Genomic DNA, 20,110 nt, shown 5'->3' on the forward strand with positions numbered 1-20,110 from the left:
GAGCCTCTTTGCCATCTCTATCCATGGGGCTCTGAACAGCCACAAATTTACCTTCAGGAAAAATCTCCTGCCTCCCAAGGCAAACGGGGAAGGGAGGCAGAGGCAGATTAAGCTCCTTGCTCAGCATCACACAGGAAATCTGTGGCCAAGCTCTGTGTCAAGCTCCAGCCCCGCGCTCCAATCAGGGCCGGGCCCCCGCTCCCCGCAGACGTGGGGCACAGAAAATCCTTCGGAGAACAAAACAACGAGCCGTGGATTTCCATGCGCTCCCAGGTCAGCACGCAGGAAAGGAATAAATTTGGAGCTACTCAACCGCCGCTTCCCACCGTGTTCCCCACGGCACCAAACTGGCTCGATATTCAATTCCGGCTGCCAGGGAGGGTGGGATGAGCAGGGAGCTGTTCCCGCCTTCCTGCCCCAGTGCTCTTCACCTGGAACCTGTGGTGGTCTTTCTGATGTCCAACCCTAAAACTACAGCCGCCCTATGGTGTATTTACCACGTCTGACAGAGGGATCCCTACAGAGATATTCATTGTTTCTGACCATTGGACATGGAAGTGTCCAGGTCACCAATATCAGTGTTGCCATTGATCAGTGAGTCAACTCTGCTGCATTGATCCATGCATTAGCCATGAAAGGGAGGCAAAGCATCCTGACATTTGGGACACATTTTAGCCTGTGCCTCTATAACAACCCTAAGTGAACACTGCTCTTAGGGAAATGCAATGTTTTATCTTCTACTCAAAATCACTGTATTCCCTTATGGATTCCTTAAATTACAAATGGAGAAAGTCCCAAAGTCACCTATTTACCAGCTACCAACTGGTCAGGCTGTGTGGCTGGGGCTTCCCTAAACTGGGCTGACTACAGCGACCTGGAAGTGTGTGCAGGATACTCCTCTGTGTCACTTCTTTCCTCTTCTCTTTCCTAGCTGCTGCCAAGCACCACCACCTTCCCTACAGGAATCAAACCTGTCACTTATGAATCCCCTCCGGCTCTTCCCCTCACCTCACCCACTTCATCAGCATCTTCCTCACTCCTCCCTGATGCTTTTGACACCATACCTGGGAGGATTCTCACCTACACCCTCCTTCCAAAATTGCCACCACCAGCAGCACAGCACCTTCCCAGGCCAGGTTTTCCAAGGAGGAAAGAGTTTCTACCCCCCTGAGGACTCTGAACTGCAGCTGAGGGAGGTGCTTGGAGATGATTATTTGTATTCTCCTGTTACACAGGCTCTGGCTTCTCTGTTAAAGAAACTATTTTGCCATCAGTCCTTGATGTGGCCATCTATACAGGAGAGCTAGGAAGTGATCCATAAAGTTTAAACTAATGCCTTTCCCTTCCCAATCTTGTCTCAGTTCCATGATGGCCCCAGAAGCCGGGCAGCTTTTAACACCTCAGCTGAGCCCCTGCTGAAGAATCCACAACTGATGAAGCCACAACACAACTTGCAGCCTGTTTTGGTAGAAGAGTTCCATGTTTAGTCCATTTCTTCATGGCCTTTCCAATTCCATCTGCATCCTTTGCCTGCAAGCTGCCTGGAACAGGCGCGTCTCCGATACCCAGCACAGCGAGACTGCAGGTTCCACCAGTACTTGTGGGTGACAGAAGAGTGTGAGCAAGACAAGTTTGAGCCTTGGGCATGATGAACCCTTTGGAACTTCCCCAGGGAGCAGCGACTGCAGCAGCAAACACAGGTTTCAGGGAAGCACATGGGTAAAAAGGGACACGTGCTCCGTGGAGGATCCCGAGCTGACCTGGGGAGCACAAGCACTCACAGTGTCACTTGATTCTTTCCATCCTGGTGTTGGAAAATCTGCCACTGCTGTGCTGCCCTGATGACAGCAAGGACAGGAAAAGACCACAGGCTTAAGAGGAAGTTTTACGTTACTTTGCCTAGATCTGCTCCAAGGGGCAAGAGACAAGGCCACGAGTATCTGTGGCTCGAACGTCACCAGCGGTGGTGAAGGGTTCAGAGGAAATAAAAGGAACAGGCTTTTGGAGGAACTGAGATATGACAGGAGATGAGCATGTTTGAGATCCACAGGACACAAAGTCATTTTAACCTCCACCTAGTTCACTGCTGATGTTGTTTTTTCAATATTTCCACACAGGATGCATTATTTGCCATTTTACTTCGCTGTGATTTGCATCAGGCTAAGACTGACACTGCAAGCTGGGAGATCACTTCTGGGGATCATCAGAGGATCCAGGACTTTTAGATACATTCACACAAATAACCTCAATGTGCTGCTGACACAAGTACCTGCCCAATATATCAGGGAAAAAAATGATGTCTTTAAGAAGTCATGAGAGATTCGACCACTGCTCCCTTCCCATTCACACCATGATGCTCACAGGAATCCCCAGCCTAAGTGATGTTTACCCAGCTACTTTCAGTACTGTAAAACTTAAATGGTTTCTGATCACAGGAAACACAAGGCACAGAATAAATCATAACAGAAGAGGTCCTCTGTCTTGATCTAAATCTGCTCAAACCTCTCAATAGCCAAAGAGATGAGCAAACAACAGCCAGGTTGGCTGCAGCCATTTGAAAGAGGTAAGTCAGCACCCAGTCCCAGCCAAGCCAAGAACTCAGATTGCCCAACAATTCCAAAGCTAAACCTCTCCCAGAGCAATTTATTTGTTGATTAAATACAGCAATTTTTGTCACACCACCCAGATTTCCTGCTTGTAAAAACAGAAGATGTGTTTGAGCAAGCAGGAGATTTCTTCAATACAGTTAAAAAATGGAGAGTAATAAAAAATAAATCCACCAAGTTGCTCAATAAACTGAAACTTCAGTCTCTTCCAGGAAACGTTCCCAGCTCGGAGAGAAGGCTAGTCCATGCTAAAATTTAAAAAGCATTTTGCTGCAGCATTCAGCCTTTAAAATTAAACCCAACAGATTCTCTCTGTTATTTAAATGATCTCCTCCAGCTCAGAAGGGCTATGACCACGGCCTAAGTTACTTAACTCACATTTCTATTGACTGACTTGCATAAAAATAAGCCACATTAATGACTGAGCTGACATTTGGTATACATCACCACAAAACTCATTTCAGATCAAACATCATCCGTACAACCTAAAAATATTTCCAGCCTTCTCGCGTCCAAGAAAAGGATTTTCAGATTTACATTATCCTCACAAACTTTGGTCTTCTGAAGCACCAGCAGTGCAGAATCAAAGGATTAAAAGAACACCAGGATTTTTATTTTATTTTGCCTCTGACTGAGTGTGTTATATGCCAGAAGCAAGTTAACCTGTAACTGCAGTTTAACCAGCACCGTTTTCTCGTTATGTGCCAAGGATTTATGAACCCACAGACATGGGATTCCTCTCTAGGGATCAACACCGGTCACCCAGAGCAGCTCCGTGGCTCCTCCGGCCCAAGAGACCTCCAAGCACCCACTTGTTGCCTTTGAAAGACTGGATTGGACCTCATTTTTTTAATAATTCACACAGCAGCCTCAACAAGCAGGAACTGTGTCTCTTCCCATTAAAGGAGCAGGCTCGGCAGCGACCGGAGCAGCTTCCAAAAGACTTAATCCAGATCTTCCAGGGTACAACACAAATTGGTTTATCCATCCGTGCTCCCTCCAGAGGCCTCTCGGGGAGGCAGGACACACACACACAGCCCCGGGTGTCACCTCCTGCACGGGGAAGGAACTTCCAAAGTTGAATGAACAGTTCGCCAGGTGAGAGAGTAAATCAGGGGGAAGGAGGGAAAATAATGAAACACACTTTAAAAAAAAAAAAAGAAAAAGGCAAAAGCAACTAAATTAATGTTTTCTCGTTAGGAACTGAGTTCTCCTCGGCACCCGGGAGGCGCGGGGGGGGGTTGTTAATTAAAGTGAAGTAAGGCAAATTATGAAAGGCTTTGCTGCAAAGCCAGTCTGTGGGAGAGGTGGCCCTGGGAATCCTCCTGGGAAAAGTGGAGACCCCAGGAAGGGGAAGGGTGGCGTGGCTGAGAGAAGGGGGAGAACACGGGGACACCTCCATGGGGGAAGGTGCAGAAGAGCCCCCAGGAAGGAGCAGGGTGCCCTGGTCTGCTATGGGGGGGTGCAGAAGAGACCCCAGGAAAGGGCTGGCAGGGGGCAAAGGGTGTCACAGGGACCCCTCCACACAGGGAGGGTGCAGAGGAGACCCCATGGAGGAGCACAGTGCACGGGGGGTATCACAGAGAACCCCCAAGTTGGGAACAGCACAGAAGAGACCCCAGTGAAGGGTCAGGGGGTGTGTGGGGTGAACGGCACCTTCCACGGGGAAGGGTGCAGAAAATATACCAGGAAGGAGCAGGGTGCCCTGACCTGCTGGAAAACGAGGGGGAGACAGTGACAAAGCCCCCCAGCCCCTAAATTTATGTCACCCCACGGAGGGGCGGGGGGGCAGGAAGAAAATATAAATACATAAAAGCGAAGAGGAGGCACCGTGGGGCCACGGAGGTGGAAGCGGAACCGAAAAGCCTTGGATAAAAGTTAAGCAGCGCTGGGAGCTCGGGCCCGGCCGCCCCTCCCCTCACGGCCAGGCCGGGGAGGGGGCGAGGGGAGGGGGGGAGCGGACCCCGGGCCCTGCGGCCACACACACACGGCGGTGCCGCCGCCCCGTTACCTGTGAGGCGGATCTTGATGCTGGATCCGTTCCGGCGGGTACCGGGATTCGACATCGCGCCTGGAGCAGGAGGAGGAGGACGAAGAGGAGGAGGAGGAGGAGAAGGAGGAGGCGGCGGCGGCGCCGAGCTCAACCGGCGGCCCCGCGCACCCCCGCCATGCGGGCCCGCCCGCTCCTCACGATGCCAGGGGGTCCCCGGCCCCGCGTGTCGGCGGCCGCCGCAGGCTCGGTCACCTCAGCCCCGCGGAGCCCCCCCCGAGCCCCTTCAGCCCCCGCAGCCGCCGCCGCCGACGCGCCCGCCCGGCCCGGCCCGGCCGCGCACAACGGCGGCCACGCCCCCGACACGCCCCCACGCACGCCGGAGGGTCGTGACGTCAGCGCGCACGGCGGCGCGGCCGCGCACGGGCGCCATGATGGGAAGGTCGGGGTGATGCGCATGCGCCGGAAGGTGTGAGGGGAGCGCCCCCTGGCGGGGGGAAATGGAGGAGAGAGGGGGCAGGATGGGGGGATATGGGGAATGGGGCTGGCATGGGAAGGAATGGGGGAATAGAGCTGGAATGGGGGGATAGGGGTGCACGGGGGCGGGATGGGGAATGGGGGGGAAATAGGGGTGGTTTGGGGGAATGGGGGTGGACTAGGGAGGAATAGGGGTGGGATGGGGAAATATAGAGGGGATGGAATGGGGGAAATATGTGGGAATGGGGGTGGATTGAGGAGGAATAAGAGTGGGATGGGGAGGAATAGGGGAGAAATGGGGGAATAAGTCATATAGGGCTGGGATGGGAGGGAATGGGGGGAAGAGGGGTGTGCAGGGAAGGACTGGGGGGAATAAAGATGGAATGGGGGGAATAGGAAGGAATGGTGTGAATTTGGGGGAGTGAGGGTGCCTAGGGGTGGAATGGAGGCTAATAGGATTGTCTGGGTGTGCAAAGGGGTGTCTGGGGGTGAATAGGTGTTCTCAGGGGTGGAGGGGGGGTGTGGGGTGCCTGGGGTTGGCACGGGGGCAAATAAGGGCTTTTAGGGGTGACACGGAGGGTGGTCAAGCACTGGCCCAGGCTGCCCAGGTCAGTGGTGGAGTCACCATTGCTGGGAACGTTCAAAGAATGAGTAGGTGTGACATTTAGGGTTTGGTGGGCTGGGGGTGTTCAGCTGAAGGTTGGACTGGACAATCTGAGGTCTTTTCCAGCCTTTATGGTTCTCTGACTCCAAATGCTCCCCTGGGGCCAGGACACTGGAGGCTTTAATTAGAAGAATTACCTTTTTTCACGTGTCTCTAGAGCGAGGTTAGGCTGCCCTGTGGAAGCACTGGGGGTGCAGCACAGCAGCATCTCACCCTCCCTGCTCCCAGTGGATGCCCCATTCCATCCTATTGGGAGAAGCAGGTGTCTCCAGTCCCCCAGAGCGGAGCACCAAAGCCAAAACTGCCTCTCCTGGTGCCTGTGCCCCAGGCAGGAGAGCTGGGGCCAGAGCAGGGCAGCTCCAGTGAGCCAGGCAAGCAGCTGCCTGCAGGTCCCATGCCTATCCCCCAGCAGCCTTGGTGAGCCATCAGGCACTGGTCCCAGTCCTCCAGCTGCCAGGGCAGGCAGCAAGCACATCCCAACACTCTTCAGCAGAGGGATGTGCTCTCCTCTTCCTTGCAGCCAGGGTTGCAAGGACAATGTTCTAACTTAGGGGCACAGCAGTGGGAAGGTCCCAGGGCTCTGTCTAAGACCATCTGTCACAGGTTTATGTCCAGCACATGCAGGAGAAAAGTCAAAGAAATCTGCCATTTCTCTTTTTCTCTTGGTTTTAGGCATCAGAGCAGCAGCAAGGGAGAGTCTTGCCTAGCCATGGGAAAAGCCACATGGGTTGCTCCACACAATCCAAAGTCAGGGTGGTCACACAGACCCCGGCTCCGGTCTGTGTCTCCACTTACACTGAGGAAGCACCTTCCTCAGATTCATTTTACCCAGTGAAATGTGACCATTCCCAGGTGCCACATCAGCCCTGTCAGCAGCAGGAGAGCACACACACAGCCCAGCCACCACCCTCAGCATCAATCCCCAGGCACAGAGGGTTTCTTACAGGCTCTTTTTTCAGTTGCACATTCAGGCCTTGCTTTAATGTGTTTTTAAGGCCACAGTGTTGGATCCAGGAGGCACTTTGCATTTCAGATTCTGGCATTTTAATATTAAAGAAGTGATACTCAGCTCTGGCACCCACAGCTGGGGCTGCACAGCTCCTCCCAGGGCACAGAGCACAGACTTTGCTACTAACTCCCTGTTCCCTGGGTGGCCTGCAGGGGAAAGGCATAAATCCTCTCATGAGCAGGGCCAGGACAAGTGACCCACCTTCCTCTGGCTGAGTTCCTTCTCGGCCAAAAGCATCTCCTCTTAGAGAGGTGATGGTGTCTGCAGAAGGGTGAAACCCTTCTCAGAGCTATTTCAGCTACTCCAAGTCAAGCCTAGAAGTTTCAGGACAAGGATTTGGTGGCAAGATGCTGCTCTCCAGCAGCTTAATGTACTTAGAAGACAGTTCCCACCCAGAAAACATGCCCAGGAGCTCCAACACATTTCTGCCAGGCCTTCAGATGCTACTGGAAAAAAACCAGGCCATGTCATTTGCAGCAGCACCTTAAAAGCGGGGAGAAAATAATCAAAGGCAAGAGGTACAAAGCCAGAAGTGCAATTTATTGACAAATTTCAGAAGTAAAAAGACTCAGCATCTCTGCTCCTCATGAACTGGATGTCTGAGCTCTTTCAAAGCACCTTCACCCACCAGCTCAGAGCTGTGTCATGCTTTAATCTTCAGAAGTTGAAGTCTTGCTTCTCCACTGAGAAATCATACAGCCCATCTTGGCCAGTCTGAGGCTCCAGGTCTGAGTTTTCCTGTGAGGAAAGTGATAGGAAATCAGTTATAGGGTCTGCATCTAAATAAACCTAAGCTTTTTTTTTTTCTACAGCAACTTACTGCTTTATTTTTGTTTTAAAGATTCAGCTACTGTAAGAAGCTCTAACAGAGCCCTGGGAGACCAGACCCAAGTGCTCCTGTTCCTGACAGCACACTGAAGCTGCAGTGTCCCTGCATCCCACACACAGAAGTAGCCAAGCCAGGCTGAGACACCAGAAGAGAAGAAAAAGAGTGGTTGCAGTGGCAGAACTCACTCTAATTCAAATGGAACAGCAACATACCAGGACTGCTTAGGAGAGATGTTCCTCCTGGCATCCAGCCCCTCAGGAAGGTGCTGGTGTGTGGGAGAGCTTCCCTCACAGTCCCTCAATAGGGACATCCCACAGACCCTGCTCTGGGCAAAGGACTAAACCAGGCATTTGCTCCCTGCTGCAATTCCATCCAGGCTGAGCCTCAGCTCCAAGATCTGCTAGACATTTAAGCCTCTTCCCTGATGTTTTCCCATCTGCAAGACTAAGGCTGGGACCAAGCATGGCATCTGTGACAGTCACTGGACTCCTGCAGCTCCTAGCTGGTGTCCCAGCCTCTTTTTCCACAGATTCATTACCACAAGGAGGGCCAAGTAATCCAAATGCAACCTGAGCACTGTTATCAGCAGAGTAGGAGGCTTCCATTCATAGTGACAAGCCAGCTCAGCTCTGAAGGAGGAAACTTCTCCACATTTGGTATTCATATCAGCAACTGCAGTAACTCCAGCTGATGCCAGTTTAAATTCCAGCAGCAAGATGCTATCAAGGCACCCATGTCTGCTGTGCAACTCACAACTTGGAGCTTTCACAGATCTTTAGAAGCAGCTGAAAGAAGCTGCAAGGACTACTCCAGCCATGTGGAGGTCTCCTCCAAAAGCCTATTTCAGTATCCTGTTCTTCATTCCAGTGCATAACAGCTTCATATTTTCAGCTGAGAAACAGCAAAGGGTCACATACCTCACCAGAGAAGTATTTCTCTATGATGTTCAGGGCAGCTCTGTAGACTATGTTGTTCTCGTGGTTTTGCAAGTCTTCAATTTTCTCCAGACCATTGAGCTCCTCCAGCAGCAGACACAACTTCTCTGTCTCTCCCAGCTTCTCAGCTGCCTGTAACATCAGGAAACCAAGCAGGAAAATAGAACACTGCATCAGTAACAGGTCTGAGATGGTCTTTACTGTAATTACAACCCTGATCTACACGTCAAAAGGATCATAGTCTCTGAATTTACAGTCCCTACCTGATGCCAGGGATGTGGCTGTGGTGCCTATGGAACACCAGTCTCTGCTGGGACAACTGCAGTGGCTTGACTGCCAACCAAACCAGCTGGCAGGAGGTGAGGAGGGAACTTTAATCTTGTCAAGCCCTTTGGACAACCCAAGAACATCCAAGAACAAGCTAGACAACATTGAAACCATCTCTTACTCCAAAAATCAACAGCCACTGTCCTAACCACACAATGTGAGCACTTGGCTCACTCCTTGCTGCTCTTTTGGGGAAGGAATTCAAGAGATAAGAGGTCTTACCAGGAAGAGATTTGAAATGGTATCCAGGATGATCAGGATAGTTTTGCTGTCCTTGGCTGAGAGCAGGTTGAGCAGAGGTTTGAGGACCCCAGAACGGACAAGCTCCACCACCTGATCCACTGTTCCTCCAGTCGTGATGTTGGCCACTACCCACACACCCTCCTTCTGAGCCTTGAAGTCACCCTGGAAAAGCAGCACCGGGAAGGCATTCCCAAGCTTTATCATCCCTCCAGGATCGGTGTGAGGTGAGAATAGTCCTTTCCCTTGTACTCAGCTTGGACTGATCTCCCATTTCCCAGCCCTTCAAGGACAGCCAGCAGAGCTGCCAAGAGCAGCTCCAGGACACGTTTCCATGCAGGTGTACTGACAAGTCTGAATGCCCAGGCTGTTCCAAGGATCCCAACAGCTCTGTAACAGCCTGTTCAGGTGGCTCTTGGGGCAGAGACCCTCACGAGTGAGGCACCACAGACCACAGGAACCTCAGCAGAACTTCCCCATCCCTTACCTTGTCGAGCAGCTCCACCAAGGGTGGCAGTAACCCACAGGTGATGAGCTGTTGGATCTGCTGGGAAGACCCCGCTGCAATGTTACTGAGTGTCCACGCTGCTTCCTTCTGGATCCCTGGCCTCGAGTGCCGCAGGAGACGGGGCAGGACAGCCAGGACACCGGCATTGATGGCTGCCTGGGTCTGCTGGTCCGTCCCTGTGACCACATTCCCAACGGCATGCAGAGCTGGAGTCTAGACAGGGATTAAAGGAGATGAGGAGAGGCCTTACCTCAAGGGATACATGTCAAAGTCCAGCAAGATCCCTCACTAAGTGCTTGATCCCTCAAACAAGGAGAGCATTGTGGGTGAGAGCTGCTTATTTACAGACCTGTCACCCTCCTGTTTGCTCTAAGCAGCTTTAGAGTCTCTATCCAGCCTCCAGCCACAGCAAGCTGGAGCAGAGCAGTGGCCTGACACCCCTGCAGGCTGAGGGGACAGCAGACCACAGGTGCCACAGAATAAGGAGATGTGCCTTCCCTCCCCTCAGATGTTTCTACATTAAAGGGACCAGAGGATGGAGATTGCTGATTGTTCCCTACCATAACCATCAAGTTCATGCTGGCCAGGAGTTCCACCAGCCTGGGGAGAACCCCCGTGTCCACCACGATTTGGATGCGGTCATTGGAGCTGTCGGTCAGGTAGGAAAGAGCCCAGCAGCAGTCAGTGATGATTTCCTTGTCCTCGTGCTGTATGAGGCAGATGAGGACAGGCAGTATCTTGTGCACTGCATCCAAGGGAGGGTAGGGGTTCTTGTTCCTGCAGAGGTTGGACAGTGTCCAGGTGATGTTCCTCAGGAAGCCAACCTGAAACACAAGAGAGGCGTAAGATTCTCACTGCCCCTGAGAGCTTCTCAGTCCACCTGATGCCACCCTGTGAAGGTCCTTCTCCCCCAGAGACAGAAAGCAGTGGGACAGGCACCATTGCAGAAGGGCAGGGATAAGCCACCAATCCAGCAGTTTAGAGCTACCCAAAAAGCAGCAGAAGGAAGCTTGAAGGGCAAGTTCAGCCCTTCCATATGCATATGCAAGTCTGCCTTGCACCAGTTTCATCTTATTCCTGGGCTGAGATAGTCAAAGCTGGATAAAAAAAAGCCAAGACTGAAAGGTATCACATTGACTTGGAGACTGTCTGCTTGGCATCCCCAGCTTTATGCACAGGCAGGGCCATAAAAGCAGTTTAGAGCAGGGTCTCATTCAATTATACAATTGTTAGTTGTTGTGTTTAACATAGATGACAGACCATCATTCCCCCATCACCCAAGTGATTAAGAGCTGTTAAGGCAAGAAAATGAAGGTTATTTACTGGAGTTACAGGTGACACCAGAGCCAGCAAGGGAGGAATCACATCATGATTGATAAGAACATCTCTGTAGAGAGGACCATCCCCTGTACAGGTAAAGGGTTGGTTATTGCATCTGCCCAAATCACAAGACAGTCAACATCAAACAGCAATCAGACCTGCAGGGCCAGGGCTGGGTGACCAGGCTCCCCCACCAGCCACACACCATTAGGCATTTCCAGGTGGGAAGGATTTACTGGGCAGGCTGGAATGCCAGCAGGGCTGGGTGGTGGCAGGCTAACAAGACACAACGCATTCTATTCTCCCTGCTGACCACATTAGGGGGTTAAACCATGCCAGCAGGATGGAGTCCTGTCCTTGGCTTTGGCCAAAATCCTCTTGCAGAGCCCACACAGGATCTCAAGGGCTGCCAGGCCACACCAAAGGGCTGAAGGGTCAAGGGGTTCAATAGAGGCAGCAGCTTGGACACAAAGCTGCAGGGAGAGAGGGCTATGGTGAGGGGCAACAATATTTTATCTCTCCAGCACTGGCTTGGTCAGCGACCCTCTGTGTGCCCCCACACCTCTCCTCACCTGCAAGGTTGCCCAGAGCCCACACTGCCTGCTCACTGATGTGCATGTGTGGGGAGGACAGGAGGGAGATGAGGGCTGGGATGGCACCTCCATCCACCACGGCCCTGGCGTGCTCCGAGGTGCCAGAGGCAACGTTAGTCAGTGCCCAGGCTGCCTCAAACTGCAGGGCAGCATTGTCAGCACGGCCCAGGAATTCCACCATCCTGGGGATGATTCCCAGCTGGATGATCTGACTGATAGGGGGGTCCTTCTGCCTGGACAGCATTTTCCTGCAAGAGCACACAGCACAGCCTGCCATGAGAAACCCTGTGTGGGGCCACCACAGCCCATAAACAGGTACCAGGTTGTGGCTTGCAGGGCAAGCATCACCCGCAAGAGATGACAGTTCAGCACCCCACTCCAGCAAACCTCAGCAGAGGGGTTGCCATAGAGAGGGAAGACACAGCTAAAGATGCTGAAGCAACAGCAGAGTCTCTGTTGGAGTGCAATACCTCACACATCCTTTCAGGACCATGATAATATTCCATGCCCCCTACCTTGTAAGAGTTTGAGACTGTGATAAAAATATATGCCATGTGTTCTCTTCCAGCCTGGCTTTACCACTCCTGGGGTCAGGAGCACCAGCCAGCCCTGCACAGACCAGAGCTCAAACAGCTGGTTTCAGGCTGGTTTTTCAGCTTAAAGACAAACATGTAATCTCTCCTGGACCCTCAGGAGTCATCCCTGCTGTCAGCTGGGTGATGGTGACACCCTGTAATCCTTCCTACAGCCACCGCAGTGGGGACAGTCCCACTCAGCACTGACCCTTATAGAGCCAGGCTCTCCATTCCTTGGCCTGCCCAAGCACTTGGCTCTTGATTTCCTGCAGGATCCAACGTGATCCCTGGCACAGCACAGGCACAGCAAGGGGGGCAGCACCAGGAGCCACAGCAAACCCTTCAGCTGGGTTCAACCCCACAGGTCTGCGCTACAAGCACTGCCCAAGACTGTGACAGAGAGAAGCGTGGCACACAGGGCACACAACAGGCACCAGCTGAGGTTCCCCAGAGCAGTCTGGGTTACCAGGCTCCTTCCCTCTTTGCCATCTCTCTAGAGAGCTCCTCAAACAGGAATAAATGCCTTTTGCCACCAGGACCCACCACAGCTCCATGAGCCACCTCCCTCGTGGCCCAGGCAGCCAGGCACATACCTGGTGGCCTGTGTGGCCAGCAGCTGCATCTTGGGGTTGTTCTCATTGATGCCTTCCACGATCTCCTCCAAGGACAGCTGAATAATCTGTGTCACAGGGAATGATTCACAGTCAGACGGGGAGCCGGGACTCCCTCTGGTTTAATCTCTGCAGTCAATCAGCTGTCTAGACCCGAGTCAGTCACCACTTCATATCTAAGCACTGTCTATTCTTTATGCAACACAGTTTCGAGATGAGGCAGAGAATCCACAAAAGCCTTCAAGGCAACTAATGCTTATAATCAAGCACTGAAAGAGTCCCTGACACACCATAATGGGCCTTCGAGCTTAGTAATTACCCCTCGCTGTGCAAGAAGCCAGACAGGAGCTGTGCCAGCTCCCAGGGAGCCAGAGCACCAGCCTGTTCTACCTGCCATCAAGGGAGGCCAACAGGACATCATCTCCATGAAAAATAGCAAAAGCAGAGGCCAGGCAGTCTGAAACACTCCCCAGCACTGGGCATGGCAATCAGGAATGGCACCAGATACTCAACCCAGGTCATGCAGGCTGGACTTAGTAGTGGTCTAAGTAGGGGATGATAACTACTGCACTGATCCTGCCCAGGTGCAGAGGACCCAGCACTCACCTCATGTGCCCTGTTTTGTCCTGGAGGGACATTCTCATCCTTCACATGAAGGGACACATTTCTGCGCTTCAGGATCTGCTCATCCTTCTTGGCCTTCCTCAGCTCAATGCTCATCTCCACCCTCTGCATCCGCAGGGCCTGGAGGGGAGAGGGGCACCATCCCAACAGTCTGCATCACCCCATTCCCCAGGGAGTTCATCTTTGCAACCTTCTGCCCCACATTTCCCATGGGAGGAGTGCAGAGAGCCAGCATCTCCTCACTGTGGCCTGGAGAGTGATGTAGGAGATGGGACAGAGTAAACCTCTCCCTCGGTGCCTCCCAAGGACATGAACTGCTGGATGAACTGACAACCAGTGGGGGTTTTTAAAACTAAATTTGCTGAACTTGAAAGGCAAACCCTCATCTCCTCTATTGGCTTAAAGCAAGCTGACAGATCCCATGGTCTGACATCCCATACCAGCCCCCGCTCCACAGGGATAACTGCTGCAGAGAGCTCAGCAGGCTGGGGCTGAGCCACCCCCTTCCCCAGCCCAGAGTCACTCACATCCCCCCCGCCTGTGTCACCACGCTCCCTGCAGCCCAGCCAGCTCCACATCACATCTCAAAAGCCACCTGAGCATCCCAGCTGGCAGAGCCATCCCCCTGCTCCCCCTTTGCTACCCCATACAGGTAGATTTGAGGGCCATGGGCCTTCACAAGAGTCTCCATCTGTTGGAAAGGGGAACAGGCAAACCTCAGTGGGCTCTGCCATGGCCCAAAGGTGCTGGCACAGGCAGGTGAGTACTCACAGCTGCATCCTTGCCCTTGTTCTTGAACTTCCTCATGCGCTGCTCCTGCTTCCCAACCTCCATCCCAGCAGGGTTGAGAGAGGTGCCAGCTGAACGTCTTCACTTGCTCTTGGGCTTCAGGACAGAGCAGGGTGAGGTCACAACTGCCCAGCAGCATCCACTGCCATCCACAGAGGGGGCTGGGACCCCTCCACTCCCACCAGCAGCCTGTGCCACACATTTCCATGCCACACTCCCACCGAGGGAGATGCTGCAGGTCCCCTGCCCCAAGCAGGGCTCAGTAGGATCCTCACACACTGCAGCTGAGCCACTGAACTAAATACAGGCACAAACTACCACTTAATATCAGGCTACAAAAATTACAGCTGCTGCTGTAATCCCATGAGGAAGCCAGACACAGGCTTCCCATGGTTACAGAAACACCACCTTCCTCTGGCTCTGATCCTGGGCCTTTTAGTCTTACTTTGACACACAGCCCAAGCCTAGCAGGCCTCTTGCCTCCAGAAAGATCAGCTCAAGGGCTGATTTAAGGACACAGCCACATCCAAGCTTCTCACCCCACCACACAGCCCAACCTGGCTTCCTACACCAGCACCTCAAAGTAAGGAAGATCCAAAGTCACATGCAGAGGCATAAAGTGACCAAGTTCAACTGAAGAAGGAGTTCTCCTGGAAATCCAGCAGCTAGTGCAGATTACCAGGTGAGCAATATTAAATAGGGACAGGTAAAAGTCCTTTCTAAGCACCTCCTAATAAAAGCCACAGATAAAACACGAGCTGGCCTTCAGACAGCTTCTGTCAGAAAAAACAAGGCTTCCACCCAGGAGAAATGGAGATGTTTTCAGACCAGACACCATCCCAGGACCCCTAAACCCAGGCTGTGTATCATCACACTCAGGGGCTGATCACACACAGATGGTGCCTCCTCACCTTCCCTCCAGGCTCACAGCCAACAACTGCAGCTTAGACCAGCCTCCCAGAGCTCCCTCACACCTCATTCTAAGTTTTTGGTGGTTTTTTGGTTTGGTTTTTTTTCAGTCCTCTCTCTTTCCTGTCCCAGTAGCCAAGGCTGGGATGCAGCTCTTTATTCCAGCTACTCAGCTGCAGAGCCTCCCCAGTTCACAGAGGGGCCAGGATGAGCCACCACTTGGCTCAAACCACCCCCCCCCCAGCCTTAACCCTGCTCCAGCCTCCCTTCCTCTGTTTCCATAACAGAGCAGAACAGCAACACCCCAAAAAGCCTCTTCTTTTGGAGGAGCCTTCTCCACCCCCATCTCAGCAGAAGAGCACCACAACCCACCCACTGACACCAGCCAAGCAGGAGACCCAGCACAGCCCCAAACAGCCAGGAGAACCCAACCAGCAGCCCCATCTCAGGCCATAAAGGAATAAACAACCCACTCCACAAGGAGAAAAAACACTTACCACAACTCACTCTCATGCCCCACTACTCTCAACTGCCTCTTTTATTGCCCTCGTGGAGCCACGTACCCCCCTCCCCCCCCAGCTCCCCTCCAGGATTGGCTCTTCCCAGGATAGCCCCTGTTATCTCCACCTGCTCCCTCATCATGGCCACTGGGATGCACCTGGAGGAGGATGGATGCTGATGGCTGCCCTGGGCCACCACTTACCTCAAGACTTCCTCCATATGCTTTGCCCACTTTGGCCTTGTTTTTGGCCAGACCCTTGGTGGGTGATGCCAGCCTGTACCTGTGCACGTCCTGTGACACTGGAGGCAGTCTGGGCACTGCCACACCATTGCTGTGCAGGGCACAGGCAGTCTGGGGATGCCCCTTTTTTTGTCTGGGTAGCTTGTGGGTGGTGCTGCAGGCCAGGAGAGCAACATCCTTCAGTTAGCAGGGCCCAGGACCACGGAGCCAGGGGGCAGCTGAGGGGAACAGGCTGCAGAGGTAGCAAATGAGCCAAGACAGGATTAAGAAACTTGGAGCATCATCGGGTGCTGAGCTGCTGGCTCAGGCAGAAGATGGCAAGGAGAGAAACCAAGCAGGAACCCTTTGTCTTCATGAGTCCTTTAGATTTTGGCCAGGAGCTGCTGGGCAGCTCATTCGTGCTGCATTCTGTGCCCGTCGCAGTCTCCATGAGTCAAGAGATTGTTTGCATTTCACAGAAAATGCTGAATTGGAAGGGATCCACAAGGATCATCCAGTCCAACCCCCAGCCCTGCACAGGACCATCCCCAAGAGTCACACCCTGTGCCCCAGAGCCCCAGACTCCCCTTGAGCTCTGTCAGCCTTGATGCTGTGCCCACTGCCCTGGGGAGCCTGGGCAGTGCCCAACCACCCTCTGGAGGAAGAACCTTTTCCTGAGATCCAACCTGCCCCTGCCCTGACACAGCTCCAGGCCATTCCCTGAGTCCTGTCCCTGGTCCCCACAGAGCAGAGCTCAGTCCTGCCCCTCCTCTGCCCCTGCCCAGGAAGTTGTAAAAGCAGTGAGGTCTCCCCTCAGTCTCCTCTTCCCCAGCTGAACACACCAAGTGATCTCAGTGTCCTCACACGGCTTCCCCTCAAGGCCCCTCTCCATCCTCATTGCCCTCCTTTGGACACTCTCTAATGGCTTCAGATCTTCCTCATACTGTGGTGTCCAAGACTGCCACAACATTCAAGGTGAGGCTGCACCAGCTCGGAGTGGAACCACTGCAGGGCCAAGCAGGGCTTGTTTGCAGCACTGCAGGTGGTTTTGGGGATCTGAGGTGTTGAAGGCGCCCTGGATCTGCACACCCTCCACTCCATCCCCCATTTAACACAGCCCTGCGAAACCCACCCCGTACAGCTCCCTGTGTGCAGAGGTGCCAGCCTGGTCCAGCCAGCAGGGAAGGGAGGAGCAGTGCTTCCCAAGTGGGTAGGGAAAACAGCTATTACAATATTTAATTAAAACCTAATTTTAAACTGCTAGACATCCTCTTTCTGCGAGGGTGGTGGGGAGCACAGAAATCCTGAGCTGCAGGAAGGTGGGAGCGAGGTGGGAACAGCACCCACCACGGGGGTCTGCACCCCTGGACCCCCACACCCTGCAGCCATGAACACAGAGCCATTTCAGACCAATTTACAGCAGTTCAGGGAACAACTAGTTCACTGTGTGGTTATTTCCAGCATGGAAATACCTATGGAGACTGTGCAATACCCAGGCTGCTTTAAGTCGTGGATTCAAATCCTGGGAGGGTCACACCAATTCGGCATTTCAAGGCAAATAAAAAGAGTTGTAGCAAGTTTTGTGTGGAAGGTGATGGGAGGAGGTTTGAGAAAAGACCTTCAGACAAATCTGTGGCTTGGAGGCGTTAAAAAGCCAGTTGTGCTAATCCTGGCTGCTGTGTTTTTAAGCTTCAAGTGCCACCGGTTGCATTATCTTGTTTCTTGGCTGCTTGAGACAGGAAAATTACATTTCAATTGCTTTTTAATTCAGCTTAATCTGGTGCAAAAGTTAGCGTGCACCCTCTAATTTTGTTTTCTGAGCGGTTTGTTTCCACTAATTCCTAATCAGCCAAGACTAAATCAAAACAGGCCTGGCTCAAGCTGAAATAGATGAGTCCTTGCAACTTTGCCAAGCAATTTAATTAAATTGGCTTAAAATCACACCCCCAAGATAAGTGGGGGCAGCCTCCTGCACAGGCCAGCCCCCAGGTTTTAGTCCCCTGCCTGGAGAGCTCTCGCCCAAGGTGCTGCAGGGTGTGAATGTGGAACAAGGCTGTGAGAGGTTCATCCTTATCCTGGGCTGCTCTTTTTCTCCCCACTCCTTCTATTCCCTCTCCACCTGCCAAGCACAATCAGCCCCATCCTGTTCAGTTCTCTGTCACTGCCAGCACAAGGAGGGAGAGGATGGGGAGAGAAAACCCACGTGTCAGTGGATGAACATCCCCCTCCCTGTCGGTTGCTCCGGTCCCTGATGGCATGAGAGGTGGCACTGCCACCCAGGAGCAGGCTGAGGGTGAGGGGGGTGGATCTGAACCCGTGCTGAGGACACAGGCAGATCGATATTTGGGAAGGGAACAACCACTGGGGGGAAAAAAGTTTTGGTTTGCAGCATAATAAGAAGGTTTCACAGCTAATGGAGAGCAAAGGAGATAAAACCCTAAATCTAAATGACAACGTCCCCTGAGCTCAGCCTAGTGTGCTCAAGCTGAAAATCCACATCATGACAGGTATGAAAAGCTGTGGTTCTAGTTCAGGGGGGTTCTTTTGATGCTGTTCTCCCACACCCTACCACCCTTCACCCCACCACTGCACCCTGGTGAGGCTCTGACTGGGGCAGACTTGAAAACACCCGTTTTAAGCCCTGAGAGAAAAACCCTGACTTTCCCTCCTCCGTTTTTTTCATGTTTCTTGAATAGGTTCACCCTCACTGCCTGCAGAAAAGATGCCAGTCAGGAAAGGTGGCATCGGTGTGTGGCATCTCTGTGGCAGGGTGAGAGGAGGCAGGAACATCCTCCCAGGATCCACTATGGGATGCTGCACGGGCACAGCAGCTGGTTGGAGCAGCCCCTCCGTGAGAGGAGAACCTCAGCTGGTGGACAGGGAGCAGAGGGAGGGATCCCTGCCAGCCCCCAAACTTCTGCTCTCACACAGCGTCTTCTCCTTCAGCAATAATGTAGTTCCATTAAATTAACACCAACAAATTATTTTTACCTATTAGTTACAGTAACACCGAGGAAATATCCATGTGGGCTCCTGAAACAGCTGGTGATGTAACTGCTGGTGGGTTATAGAATCATCCTGAGTTGGAAGGGACCCACAGTCCAACTCCTGGCCCTGCACAGGACACCCCCTGTCCTGTCCAAACACGCCTTGACTCTGTCAGCCTTGGGGCCGTGCCCACTGCCCTGGGGAGCCTGTTCAGTGCCAACCACCCTCTGGGGGAAGAACCTTTTCCTAATATCCAACCTAAACCTCCCAACACAGCTTCATGCCTTCATGGATGTGGGGCATTCCCAAGTGTGGCAGGGATGGGGCCTGGAAATTCCTCCTTTTTCAGTTGGGATCCACCCTCCTGGCACACAGTGCCAAGTCCACAGCCTGCACCGGTCCCTCCTGGAGCAGCAGACACCAGGCAGCCCGTGCCCTCCCCACGGCCAGGAATCAGCTCCGTGTGGGTGCTGCTGTTGGAGCAGGAGCCGTGGGCGGGGGCCGGGATGTGGGAGCTGCTTTGTGCTTTGTCACAGGGTGAGTGACAGCCCCGGGCTGCCACAAACGGTCTAATCAGGACATGCAGAAGGTGCGAGAAGGGATTTATTGTTATCCCTGCCTTACTGCTGAGCCACAGGCAAAGCTGAGCACTGCAGCTGGATTTTCTGAGGCTCAAGGTGCAGCTTGTTGTTTCCTCTAATTTCATGTAACAGCCTCAAAAATGAGGTCCTGCTTTTCTCCTCCTCTGGTTTTCTCCCGCTCCCCTGATTTTCTCCCCCTGCTCCTCTGCAGCTGGGGAGCCATGGAGATGTCAGTTCACTGAATCATACAGAATCACAGAATGGTTTGGGTTGGAAGGGACCTTTAAAAGACCAACCAGTTCCACCCCTTGCCATGGGCAGGGACACCTCCCACTAGCCCGGGTTGTTCCAAGCCCCATCCAACCTGGCCTTGAACACTTCCAGGGATGGGGCAGCCACAGCTTCTCTGGGCAACCTGTGCCATTGTCTCAGCACCCTCACAGGGAGGAATTTCTCCCCAACATCCCATCTAATCCTGTCCTCTGTCAGTGGGAAGCCATTCCCCCTTGTCCTGTCACTCCATGCCCCTATGCAAAGTCCCTCTCCCGCTCTCTTGGAGCCCCTTTAGGCACTGGAAGGGGCTCTGAGGTCTCCCCAGAGCCTTCTCTTCTCCAGGCTGAAAATCCTCCAGCTCTCCCAGCCTGGCTCCCTAGGACAGAAAAGAATGAGGAAGAAAAAGAGGAGGAGGAGGAAAGAAGTACAGTTTTCCATCAATTTGGTTGAAACAGCTCCTGCTGTGGCCATGGAACCAACTCTGGCGCTTTTCAAGGCAAAGTGTTCTTCAGTGCCTTTTTCCAGCCAAGAAGGGGGATCA

General features: G+C 53.0%; 2 protein-coding genes and 1 long non-coding RNA gene across 10 annotated transcripts in view; 1 reads left to right on the forward strand and 2 right to left on the reverse strand.

Moving 5' to 3' along the window:
* Window positions 1-4,793, reverse strand: part of SMURF1 (SMAD specific E3 ubiquitin protein ligase 1) — a 45,462-nt gene extending 40,669 nt beyond the window's left edge. For 2 of the 4 annotated variants that reach the window (XM_032703630.1, XM_032703629.1), the window contains exon 1: window positions 4,618-4,793. In XM_032703630.1, the coding sequence (XP_032559521.1) occupies window positions 4,618-4,672 (55 nt within the window). In that variant the 5' untranslated portion in view covers window positions 4,673-4,793. The remainder of the gene's footprint in view (window positions 1-4,617) is intronic. The other 2 variants (XM_032703632.1, XM_032703631.1) reach the window with 1 other exon arrangement.
* Window positions 4,794-6,930: 2,137 nt separating this feature from the next.
* On the forward strand, window positions 6,931-18,572 carry LOC116794718. Of its 3 annotated transcripts, XR_004359866.1 has the most exons (4): window positions 6,931-10,244; window positions 10,837-10,999; window positions 12,067-14,779; window positions 18,424-18,572. It is a non-coding gene; the product is annotated as an uncharacterized LOC116794718 (long non-coding RNA). The 3 variants fall into 3 exon arrangements; XR_004359868.1 differs by lacking the exon at window positions 10,837-10,999; XR_004359867.1 differs by lacking the exon at window positions 18,424-18,572 and having other exon boundaries at window positions 12,067-14,844.
* KPNA7 (karyopherin subunit alpha 7) overlaps window positions 7,266-20,110 on the reverse strand; it is a 46,472-nt gene continuing 33,627 nt past the window's right edge. For 2 of the 3 annotated variants that reach the window (XM_032703633.1, XM_032703634.1), the window contains 10 exons: window positions 14,080-14,193; window positions 13,291-13,428; window positions 12,667-12,752; window positions 11,478-11,746; window positions 10,909-10,991; window positions 10,146-10,409; window positions 9,565-9,798; window positions 9,060-9,242; window positions 8,493-8,642; window positions 7,266-7,484 (listed from right to left, as the gene is read on the reverse strand). In XM_032703633.1, the coding sequence (XP_032559524.1) occupies window positions 7,404-7,484; window positions 8,493-8,642; window positions 9,060-9,242; window positions 9,565-9,798; window positions 10,146-10,409; window positions 10,909-10,991; window positions 11,478-11,746; window positions 12,667-12,752; window positions 13,291-13,428; window positions 14,080-14,142 (1,551 nt within the window). In that variant the 5' untranslated portion in view covers window positions 14,143-14,193 and the 3' untranslated portion in view covers window positions 7,266-7,403. The remainder of the gene's footprint in view (window positions 7,485-8,492; window positions 8,643-9,059; window positions 9,243-9,564; window positions 9,799-10,145; window positions 10,410-10,908; window positions 10,992-11,477; window positions 11,747-12,666; window positions 12,753-13,290; window positions 13,429-14,079; window positions 14,194-20,110) is intronic. The other variant, XM_032703635.1, reaches the window with a different exon arrangement.

The sequence above is a fragment of the Chiroxiphia lanceolata genome, chromosome 16 (assembly GCF_009829145.1).
Source record: "Chiroxiphia lanceolata isolate bChiLan1 chromosome 16, bChiLan1.pri, whole genome shotgun sequence".
NCBI lineage: Eukaryota > Metazoa > Chordata > Aves > Passeriformes > Pipridae > Chiroxiphia > Chiroxiphia lanceolata.